Source organism: Pempheris klunzingeri, chromosome 8 (assembly GCF_042242105.1).
Source record: "Pempheris klunzingeri isolate RE-2024b chromosome 8, fPemKlu1.hap1, whole genome shotgun sequence".
Classification (NCBI taxonomy): domain Eukaryota; kingdom Metazoa; phylum Chordata; class Actinopteri; order Acropomatiformes; family Pempheridae; genus Pempheris; species Pempheris klunzingeri.
In genome coordinates this window covers 24,102,887-24,114,609 of record NC_092019.1, presented here as the reverse complement: position 1 = coordinate 24,114,609, position 11,723 = coordinate 24,102,887, and the positions used below count along the sequence as shown (strand labels likewise).

The window sequence follows — 11,723 nt, the reverse complement described above, 5'->3', positions numbered from 1 at the left end:
GATAATTTACAAATAAACCATGTAAAAGTATGAAAAACACTCTATTCAGCACTGCTCCAATTTGTCAGTCGGAATTTATTTAAAAGGCAAACACAAGAAACAGTGAAAGGATGAAATTCTAGCCACCCTGTTTTTTGGGACGCTACACAGCTCGCCAATTTGTCAGCTCCACTCCAAAATAGTTCACAAAAGGGCACGCAGGCCTATAAAACCTCCCACACCGGGAAGATATCCTGGTGAAAGCAGCATACAGTAGCTCCTGTGGCCCCCCCTTCTCCTCACCACCTCCTCCTCCCTACTCCATGACTAAGTGATTTAGCCAGCTCTGGTGCAGGCCGCCTCTCAGATACAATGCCTCCCTAGGTTAGTGACAGAGCGGGGAGGGTGGCAGAGAAAGAGAGAAAACCCATTTACAATGCGGCTTACACACGGCCGTTCCCCCACAGACGGCGCCCATCCTTGGATTGATTGGATTGATGGTATGCATAGTTTTTGGGTGCAATTTGGGCACCAGAGAGAGGGAGAAAGAAAGAGAGGGCAAGTCTGTGTGTATGTCGGAGGGTGTAGGAGGGGGGGGGGGGGGTACGGGGCTCAGGCTGTCTGTTCTCTCGCCCTCTCTTTGAGTCAATAGTGTTCCGGCAGCTGAGGTTCTTTATGAGGGGAACAATCTGGAGGGTCTTGTCAGAGTGCCGAGCAGCTGCTGTTTTCTGGCGAACTTCTTTCATGGACCACAGGCCTGGAGTGGGCTGGTGAATACAGACGCGCCCTCCCACCCTCCTCCTAATCGCCCACCACCCCTACCTTCTCCAATTCCCCATCCTCGCCCCCAAAACCACCCCTCACACTGGAAGCCCTCCCGCACAATGCCAGATGAAGAGTGGCACGGAGGAACATGAAGAGAGCATGAGAGTGTTGTTATTGTGCGCTATGCTCCGATCCGTCACCAGGGGTACCGTCCTTCACCCTGAACAATGCTTTCATGAGGTATGTGAAGATCCTTTCGTAAGACAAACACAGACGTTAAATAGCGTATTAAAACACAAGCCACAAAATACAGCTCAGACATATTGGCACCTGTGATCACATCTTTACAACCTGATGTGTTAAAGTGGACATTTGATTTTTCTGAATAGATCACGATAAAACCATAAGCCTGATTCAGGTTAGATTGGAAGAGGCTGATTACAGCAGAGCCTCTTGTATTTCTCCTGAGTGGGATTTCCATTAGCAGAGCAGTGAGTTTTGCATTTGCTCCCTTTCTGTCATTGAATCAGTTAGTCAGATCAGTAACACACACACACACACACTGCCTCCCTTCTTCATATAGGGCTCTGTTACAACGTTACATTCACTAGACTATTACTTAACAGTATGTCATTCTATGCGAGCAGCCACTCCAGAGAAGGACGCTGCTGGCACCCTTTGTCCCTTGCCCAGCTGTCGGTGTGGCTGATGCAGCAGTGAACCTGCACTGGTTGGCTTCAGGCTGGTGTTTGGCTTCAGTTTCCGACAGGCGTCTCCTGTTTAGCTGCCATCTGAAGGCACCAGGTTCCCCGTGGTGTCCAGCTGCATGCATTTACACGTGCAAGCTGACACTGGGCACTCTGTGTGGTCTCTGTAATGGACACATGAAGGTTAATAAAAAAAAAAAATTCAATAAATAAAAGTGTGTAGATAGTAGATAACAAACAAGTTTGCACGGCCTGGGCACAAGAACGCAGTAGGTATTTCCTAAATGTGTGTACCTTCTGTTCATCACATTTTTGATTCTGAAACAAAAATTCAAATTTGGAATTTCTGCAAACTCCTTTTGTTGCCTGCCCAGAAAAAAATACAAATTGAAACGTTTTCTGATGCAAAAGCTGAATTCTGAATTGCAATGTCCATTTTTTTTCTTCATACTTTCACACTTTTTTAATTCCCCCTGTATGCCCAACTCTCAGCATATGTCTGAATCTTTAGCAATCAACCCTTGATTTCTTTCAAAATAGTCTAATTCGGCATTTCAGCATTTGAGTGAGTTGATATTTCAATATTTCTTGTCTCTGAATCGAAAAAAATTCCAATGAACGGAAGGCACATGGATCACAGAAGTGTGACGAACATCCAGTGAGAGTCCCACCTGAACCAGCTGAGCATGTGGCCAGCGTGGCCGCCGTGTCGACAGTTGTGACACCAGGTGAACCAGTTGTTGAACTGAGCAAGTTTGTTCTCCCTTGTTAAGTCCACCTTCTCATCTGACTTCCCAGTTCCTGCCAGGACCGAGTTAACCATGTGTCAATCAATAAAATGTGATTATTTATCAACGTTGGTATGAGTGACATCACAGCAACAATAAAACTGGATTGGCCACTGAACTCCCTGGTGCAACTGCACCTAAATGTCTGATCAAAGTCCACACATTGTCCCCTGCAAATGCTCAGTTAAGTATTATAGGCACTTAAACTGCTTCAACACATCTGCCTGTTACTGGCGATACTGGCTAAGCATCTGTCTACGTGCTCCACACAGGCCAGTTTACCTGGACAGTTTGAAACAGGGGTGCCCATGTTCATCAGGCAGAGGGCACAACGTGGCAGTGGTTTCCTGCAGCTGGGGCAGCTGGTGACCTTTGACTTGGTGGGGGAGCCGCTGACACCGTACTGGCTGAAGCCGCGGCCCTGGTGAGGTATCGTTGAGCAGCTGTAGGAGATAGACTTCCCACAGAAGTTGCAGCTCACAAACACCTGTCACAAAAGAACAAACGCAAAGGTCGGTTGATAAGGACCCATGAACATGAAGGTAAAACCAACAAGCACACGCTCACCAGCTGTCTGATTTTCACTTGAGGGGAGAGGGAGATAAGTATTAGATAATACAGCAATAATCCCAACCAGCTTAAGTGTAAATATTGGAGTGTCAGTGATGCAGTTAGATAGAGCCAAGTTTTGTGTGCAGCAGCAGCAGCGTACTCATAATCACACCTAAAAACATTTGATGTGTTTGACACCCTCAGATTACTTGGCACGCAATAATAAACGGTGCAAGTTTCCCATTTTGTCATGAGGGAAGTCGTGTCTAAAACAGTAAACAGACAGACAGACGGCGTGTGTCACTACATACGTACTATATATGTCAGCAACATGTATTTCTGAAAGGTTTAGCACATCTAACCTGTAACCTATAATGGTTGAGATTATCAAATCCAAGTATTTATGGCTGCAGTTCATGTAATCTTAATTCATCATTTTCCAATTATTGTTTATTCTGTAAAAAGTGCGGGAAACGTTTGTTGTTCGGCCAATGGTCCAAAATCCAAAACCAGTCAGTGAAGGTTTGACATTGTTCATTGACAAATCAAATTAATCGTTAATCAAAAGTGATGTGTCCGTTACCTGGGCCAGTGGTTTGGAGCTGGGGTCCAGTTTGCCTCTATGGATGTCAAACTCTGCCCTTTTGTGCCAGAATCTCCACGCGTCCAACAGGTTGCGGTAGTTTTCGATCCAGCACTGGACTCGAGGGTCTTTCAGCACATCGCCTGGGGAACCCTGCGGAGGATTTTTTTTGATCTTAGCCTTTTTTCACATGATCACTTTGGTTTACACAGAACATGGGGAAGCAGGCCACAAAAACCAATAGTTCCAGTCTACTTGGAGAAAACAGAAGTCTAAAGGTCGCACCCTTCCTCTGGTGCAATGTGTACATACATACATGTGTATGTATGTGACTTATATTTGATTACTGTATAGGGGGTGGATGCCTTACAAACTGCAGTACTGGACTCAAGCAACAAGCAACAACAAGCAAACCAAGAGATGAATGAGCTGTGCTACAGCATGTTAAAAAGCTTCAGACCTGTTCCACAACTAGACTTGCTTCATTGTTTCTTTATAGAAACTAGAGCATTAGAGCAAACAGCTCCACAGAGGTTACATATTGTTACAGGAGGTGGCAATTGTGTTTAGGATAAAAGCTGTGGTCTTTTAGAAATGAACAGGCAAGTTTTAGCATGCGCCTTCATTTCTCCAAGGGTGCGATCAGACTGTAGCTTGTTGGGGCTGTTACCTGTACTTTCAACCATGTGAGCCTGCAGAGTCTGCCGTCTGCACGGCACAACACGAGTGCAAATTGTTCTCAGCTCTCACAATAAATCAAATTAAATGATCTAGGCATCTGCAATCAGTTATAACCATGGGGCAGTTTTTTAGCAAAATTGCTCAGTTTCACAGGTGTGGTGGAGTATCGTGTGAGTATTCTTTTAATTAAGTTAAGAATAAAAAAATAAATAAAATAGTTTTGTATCTGAGGCCAGATGCCATGCACTTTAACTGTGTGAGAGCTAACAGTTACAGCAGCTTATGCTACTGTGGAACTAATTTGACAAAATATACAAATGCATGTTCTCTGTTGCAGTAGAAGACAGGTCTAAGTGACAAGTTATCCACAAATGATAAAAACGGGCTGCTGCATATATCTTCCATATATCTTGTTGTTGTTATTGGTGCGTAGAACAAACTAATGTTATGAGCATGTTATTTCTCTCAGACTACAGTATCCCCTCTGTGTGTTTGTCTGGCACAAACCTCTCCTGCAAAAAAAAACTGCCTCAGATTTCGTCACACGGCCAAATGTTTTTGTTGGAGGACTGCTTTTGGCCCACGAGCCGATATACGCCTACTCCGTTCCGATCACACTTAGTATGAATGTGCGCTTGGTACAAAAAAAAAATGACGAACTTGGCGAAATGTGTCTGGGTTTGCGCACCTTCAGCATGCAGAAGCTGGCAGTCTGGACATCCCCAGTGCGGTCCACGTAGCTCTCCATGAGGTCTACGCCATCTTTAGTTAAACCCGTCAGCAGGATGCCCTCCAGGTTACCCGCCTCCTTCATCTCATTGGTTAGTTTGTCGATGTATCGAGGCAGCTGCAGTCAAACACCCCAGAGACAATCAGTTGATCAAAACAGTGGGATACAACAAAATCATGCTCTTCTGAAGAAATTCAAGAGGACGTGGCGTAACAGGGTGTGACATATGCGTAACTACAGAATGGTACCATCAGGACATAGTCTGCTGAGACTGGCTTCACTCTGTTACCTGTGCGTCGCTGAGAAACATACACGCAAAGGCTACTCGGTCCCGCACAGCAACACTGCTCTCATACTGAAACACAGACAAAGAATTTCATCCTCTCTTTCATTTCGTGAATTAATACTTTTGAATCACAACTTGAGGAAAAAAAGGCTTCAATGTGCTTGCTCAATGTGTCTGCATGTAAAAAGTCTTTGCTCGTTGCGTTTTTTCTGCTGTGTGACACAGTTCTGTTGGAGCGCCTAATAAAGTCTGCAAGCCAAGATAGCAAGATACAAGTTAAAGTGACTGACTACATGTTTTTATAGTGGAGTCATCACTGCTGGTCAGGAAAAGGTCTGCAGCGATGAATGACAGCAGCTGGTGGCCAAAATCTGATGCAACTGAGGGCGGAAAAAGCAGAAGCACGCGCTCTGTCCTGGGCACGGGTTCATTTTCTGTGAAGTGACTTACGGTGCTAATGAAGGAAATCTCTTCCTGTGTATCTGAGCATATGTAAAACCTCTCATGAAGTGGGAACAAAATGGCTCCTTTTTCCGTGAGAAAAGAACCCACTTTAAAAGTCTGATTCTTTTTTTTTCCCCCCACTAACTCTCCTTGTGTTTGCAATAGAGCAACATGAAATTCCATGACAGTAAGAGACCCAGTACCAGCACGCCGTCGTAGGCTCCTGGCTCGCTGGTGAGAAACGCAAACATGATGCAAAGGTAGGGGTTCTTGAGCTGCAGCCTCAGAGAGCTGCACATCTCCCTCCACAGGGAGGACTTCTCGTCGGTGTAGCCTGACAGAGCCATGGCAACCACATTCAGGTTCAGGTCACCTGTGAACAAGAATAAGTCAGACAAGAAGATTTATTTACTAACTGCAAAGTCTGTGCACCACTGTTGCTGGACATAAAAAGCAACTTTTTTTTTTTGATGGAGGTTCTAAGACAGTTGTTCAAAGTGAGCCAGCTTGTTGATTACTTCAAACAGCTCTGCTTTATGGATAGCTCACATTAAGCTCACATCGTGCTGCATCCTTCATCAGGGAGCGGCTTTCAAAACATGACTGCACAAAAGGATTAAAGCACCCTTGAAGAGAGCCCTTTCTTTTTCAGAGGTACACACGGCTTGTTGGTGCTGATGCTTGGTTATCAACGATAAACGATAACGATATTGTTTACTAGTGCAGTGCCCAGCCCGGGTGCAGCCGCTCGGAGTGCGTGGCCGTTTGGAGCAGGCTGATTGCTTGGCCCATGGAAGTGCCGCTCGCAGCGTTCTTGAGTGCTGCTCAGCCAATTAACTTAATACTTCACACTGTGCTCCACTGGGTCCTCAGCAATAGGGCAGGAAAAGCAATCTAGACGCAAATGGACATGGCTTATACAGAAAGATTCATCTGGACCCAAAGATTCCAGGAGGACTTTAGTTTCTGAGACGGTTCAAAAGATGCAGGCAAAAAGGTAAAGTTGGTCGTAGCACCATCTGGCCAAATTCAACACTGCACTCCCTTGGGTCCTCAGCAACACAGCCACCAAGTGTAAAGTCAATGTGATGGACGGTTCTGAAGAAAGTCAAAGGACAGACAGACATCTGAGATGTCAAACTCAAAAAACCACTGACTCCACATCAATAATTTACAGGTCCCTTCAGATCAGTACAGATGTAACACCTCTAAAGCTTTGTTTTCACAGGTTGACACTTTCAAACAAGAAATAAGATGTCAATGAGCTTCAGAGGTGCTGGCAGGTGTTCTTTACCTTTGAACGGAGCCAGGCTGAGCCTTATGACAAGCTAAGCACAGCGTCTTGTGGCTGTAGCTCCACATTTCATAGATAGATGTCTCATCCAACTCCCAGCTAGGGAGAACATTTTTCCCAAAATGCCGAACTGTTCCTTTTAATATTAACGTAAATGTAAAGTTAAATTAGAAATATCAGCAAAGTCAAATAAAATACTTCCAATGGCTTTCTCTGCATAAGTAACTGAGGCAGTTTTCAGTTAGCCAGCAGATTATACCCCCCTGGCTAGTTTTAAAAACATGTTTGACTAAACTGAACCACTGTCACAAAAAGGTTCATACATCAGGTCTGTAGAAGAGTGTAGGTGAGAATCAGTCCCTCTGTTTGAGAAAAAACACTTTAACTGTGGAGATGGCTCTGGTGACACACCTTATCTAATGAATCACCCCATCAGTCATGGTCAGGACAGCATTCATTAGATCACACAACAGAAAAATGTTTGACCTACATTGGTGGAATTTTTCGTAGTCAAGACGTGTGTAAACATCAGCCTTCTCGCTCCGTTTTCATTAAAGCTCAGTGTGAAAAGCACTGCGGCTGATACACGATGAGTGCTGTGTGAAAAACAAGGTTCTCCTGCTGTTACATTTCTGAAATTCCTAAAGACTTAATTTCATTTGTTACCAGGGTTTTAAGGGCAAAAGGTATTTTATGTTTATCATAACAGTACAATGTTATACCCTGACATTTCAGAGCAGTTTTTGACCTGAATGACCTGAAAACCATGACACGGCTTTTCATGGTTTTATGCAAACTGCAGACCTGAGTCCTTGTTCGACATAGCTTTATCAATACTGCTTACACCATTTCCTGCTGAAGCACCAAGACGTTTCAACACACGTGCAGAGATAGATCACTGACAGGTGTAAGTCATGTCAGAAAAAAAAGGATCATTGAATTGGTTTGAGGTTTTGCTGCTTCTGCTTCATTTCACTTCATAATTTAATCCAAAAAACATAAAGACCAAGCACATTTAGTCAGTTACTCAATATACTGATAAAAAAGTAAACTACTCTGAAACTATTTGTTTCTTTGTTTTTTTTTTTAATTAAATTAAAAACATTTCATGGTTCCAGGAGGTCAAATGTGAGAATGTTGCTTTTCTTGGTCTTACAATGCAGTAAACTAAATAATTTGGGCTTTTGGTCAGAAAAAGACAAGACATTTGATGACGTGGCCTCAGCCTCTAGGATGCTGTGATGAGTGTACTTTTTTTTTTCTTGATGTTTTAACAGACAAACATTTAAAATGCATGTGTGACAGTGTGTTCGGTCTGAATCTTTCCTCCTCATCAGTCGACGCTTAACTTCATAGACGCACCTGCTTCCTTTCTTCCTCCTGTCCCTACAGCACTCACCCTTCTCAGCAGTGGCTCCCTTGTTGAGGATCTGGATGGCCCGCCGGATGTCCAGGTTGAACAGAGCCACGGCGGCAGCGCGCTCCCACTCGCGCTCCTGCTCCAGCGACCGCAGGAATATGTCCACGTCGATGTCGGGACCCCGGCTGATCCAGCCGCAGAGCCGCAGGGCGAGGCAGCGCTCCTCGCTGAGGTACCGCGGTACGTCTGTCTGCCGGTCTGACCCGCTCCAGCACCTGCGGCTCTCCGTTGTGCCTGACGGAGCCACGAACACACACACAGAACATTCAATAAGTCCGTTTTCCCAATTTCTACAATTTGCTATCAATGTAGGGAATACAAACACATAGCATTTTATCATTTTCAGGAGATGATCGGTGTGTCAGTGACTCACCTGAGCTGGTCTTCACAATGTTCTTGATACCAGAGTAGACCACAGACTGTTTGCTCCCCTGCAGTTTTAGCTCCATGTCCTCTGCACACTGCTTCATATGTGATACTCATATAGGAACTGTAACTGTGTAACTGATGACTGCAGGCTCAACATAATCACAGCATGAAACAGGGCAGATTGAGATTGAACTTTATCACTTTAACTCCAATTCAAACTGAATCAAAGTAGGATAAAAGGTAAACTGTTAATAAATTCAGACATTTTAACTCTTTATGATCAAAACAACAATGATTACTGACTAGGATCAGTGAAGACTTTCTGTAGGTTCCTAAATGATATACAGTTTTTCTGTCTTTCAAAATAAAAATACATCTCCATTTCACATTAGGTAACAAAAGTCCTTGGTAGAGAAAACCAGAATGTTTTCATCACCACTAACTGTCATCTGTTGCACTTTTAGACAAGCAAATTGTTCATCATCCAAATTTTTTGGAATCAGGACAAAAGGCAGAAAAAGGATATAGAACAGATCGTACCACAAAGACTTCAGCTGGGGATCGTTCCCTCCCGCCAGCAGGTGGTTCCTCCACACCTGGACGGTATCGTGCCCGTACCTGGACTGAGCCCTCTGTCTCATCTTAGTGGCGATGTCTTTCTCAATCACGCTCTCCACTCCTTCAGCCCCGTCCTCAACGCAGTCGTACAAGTGTCTGCCGCACGCCCACATGAGCGAGGTGGTGGAGCTCCAGGCCAACGAGATGCGTTCGAACACGGTGAAGTCAGTCATGACCCGGTTGGCTGCTGACACCACCACCATGCGGTTCTGAGAGGATGGGTGCCAGGCAAAGCTGCCAATCTGGCTTTCACAGGGCTGCACGCTTCGCTCGATGATGGTGGGCTCCGTCTCATCACCGATGGGTGTAGGAGTGTGCTGCATGTCGTACAGGCGGATCACGTTGCTGTCTCGTGTCAGTGTGGCTAACAGACCAGTACGTGTTGGACACCAAGCCACCTAAAATAAGAAAGACAAGCATCATGTTATCAATCACAACTTTCTGCCTATAAAGCCTGCTACATTACATCTTTAGAATCCTTCTTCAACCAATTTGACTGAATAAAGTTTAGACGTTTTGCTCCTCTCAACAAACAGCATCATACCTTAGTGAGCGGCTTAGGCTGCTCAGTGAGAGTGAGCACAGGCTTCTCAAACTTCCTCAGATCCCAGATGGCCACCTGGCCCTCAAAGAAAGAGGCCACACGGTCATGGAAGTGCGGGTCAACTGTCACCCCCTGGATGGCCTTGGTGTTGACGAACGTTTTCTGGCTTGTGTTCCTCAGGTCAAAGATTGCGAGGTTCCGGTGCATGCCGGCCAACAGCAGCTTCGGGTCACGAAGCAGCCAGCAGAGGGACAGACAAGCGTCGTTCTGACCCAACTCGTACAATGGTTTGGTGACGACCGTGCTCGAGTCCAAATCAACAGACGAGAGACGGATCTTCTCTGCAGCTACGCTGGCCTCTGGGGAGAACTTAGTGCTAATGTCCCATATGAGGACAGAGAAGTCTGCCCTGTGCTTGTCCAGCCCAGCAGCCAGCAGGTTGCTGTCCACAGGGTTCCAGGCTAACGTGTTGCATTGACGGGCGTGCTTTGGCACAAACTCTTTCCCCACCAGCTCTTTACATGTGGAGTTGTGGCTCTGCCCCAGGCTGGTGAGCACCACTCTGCCGTTAGCTTGGCCCACAGCGAGCAAACACTCAGGCTCATGTTTCGGGTACCAGGCTACACATTTCATATAGGGAGTGTCAGAGTTAATGGCTAATAAAGTAGCAGCAGTTTCCTCGGACAGCGGCAGAGTGCCAGCCTTGGTTTCTGCACTGCCCACAGGCCCAATGCGGTACAGTCCCAGCTCAGAGTCACAGATGACATAGCGGTCCGGGTGGTGGGGGGACCACAGGATGTCCGGCTTGGAGCCACTCATGATTCAGGTGCAGCTAGAAGGATCTCGGGGGAATGTGACTTCTACAACCTGGACAGAAATGAGACCACGGATAAGCAGTAGTCATATTACACAGCTCACCCTGCTGAAACGTACGCAGCGACGAGAGACTTCATGAGCGTGTCAAAGTAACGTTAAGTACAGTTCCAAGTTTGTTGACATGCTAAGCTAAAGCTAACAGGTGAAGGACGAGCTAAAACATTTAGCTACCGTTTAGCTAGCGCAGATTTAGCCGTCTGAGACCTTTGCTAACATTTTGGATTATCAACGATGCCGTGTTACTTACAAACACACAGAGTGCTTAAACGAGCAGGTGGAGTACGCTTTGGCATACACATGTCGGGGAGAGGACGCTTCGAGCTCCACTGAGTTGTTGTGTGTTACACCAAAACACGTCCGTCCTGTTAAGACTGTCAGCTAATCAAGAGTTCCGGTGAGTGCGTAACACATCCACGTGGTAACCACCAGAGGGTGCTGTTACCAAAGTGTGTGAACATCCACAGATTGGGGAAGAAAATGACACAGATCATCGGAATATATTCAGCTAATCTAATAAGATTTCTCAGATTCTTTGAAAATACTTTTTTTTTTTCCTGCAAAACAATCAGTGGCACCGTATAAAATGTTCTACTTCTACTTCTTCAGATAAAGTTAATATGTGCTGTACATGGGAATAATACTACAACTCATCTGGTTTTCACATTAGTGGGCGACAGTGGAAAAATTAAACAGTCTCATTTGGGGCTTTTTTTACGCACAGCATCCAAACAGTCTCCATGCGCAACAGCCCCAAAACAAAACAGTGAGGCAAAATGTAAACTGTAATAACCCTCCTAACATATGCGTAAAAGGTGGAACAGGTATTCTGTCATTAGAATAAGACACAATGGGCTGCCTCTTATTTAAAAAAAAAACACTGTAATGTTCCTTTAATATGCCTACAGAGCTGCATGTTTGTGCTGTTTTTTTTTTATTGCAGGGTGCTTTATTTTGACAAACTGGTATAATGTGTTATCAGAAGTGCCCAGTGGGAACTTCTAAATATTAAACATCCACACTAATATTCCTGCAGGCTCTTATTGTGTCGGTGAGCAGGAGAGTCAGGAAAATAAAGTCCTCTCGGTCA

General features: G+C 45.2%; 1 protein-coding gene across 1 annotated transcript; it reads right to left on the bottom strand.

The window, feature by feature from the left end:
- Positions 1-55: 55 nt before the first annotated feature.
- Positions 56-10,983, bottom strand: mios (missing oocyte, meiosis regulator, homolog (Drosophila)). The gene is made up of 12 exons (XM_070834704.1): positions 10,884-10,983; positions 9,761-10,627; positions 9,125-9,614; positions 8,603-8,701; positions 8,209-8,463; positions 5,719-5,888; positions 5,075-5,140; positions 4,744-4,902; positions 3,375-3,527; positions 2,522-2,726; positions 2,123-2,252; positions 56-1,615 (listed from the first exon to the last, which is right to left on the bottom strand). Exons 2-12 carry the CDS (start codon positions 10,577-10,579, stop codon positions 1,525-1,527), a joined length of 2,637 nt encoding a protein of 878 aa, XP_070690805.1. The 5' UTR covers positions 10,580-10,627; positions 10,884-10,983; the 3' UTR covers positions 56-1,524.
- Positions 10,984-11,723: the final 740 nt, after the last annotated feature.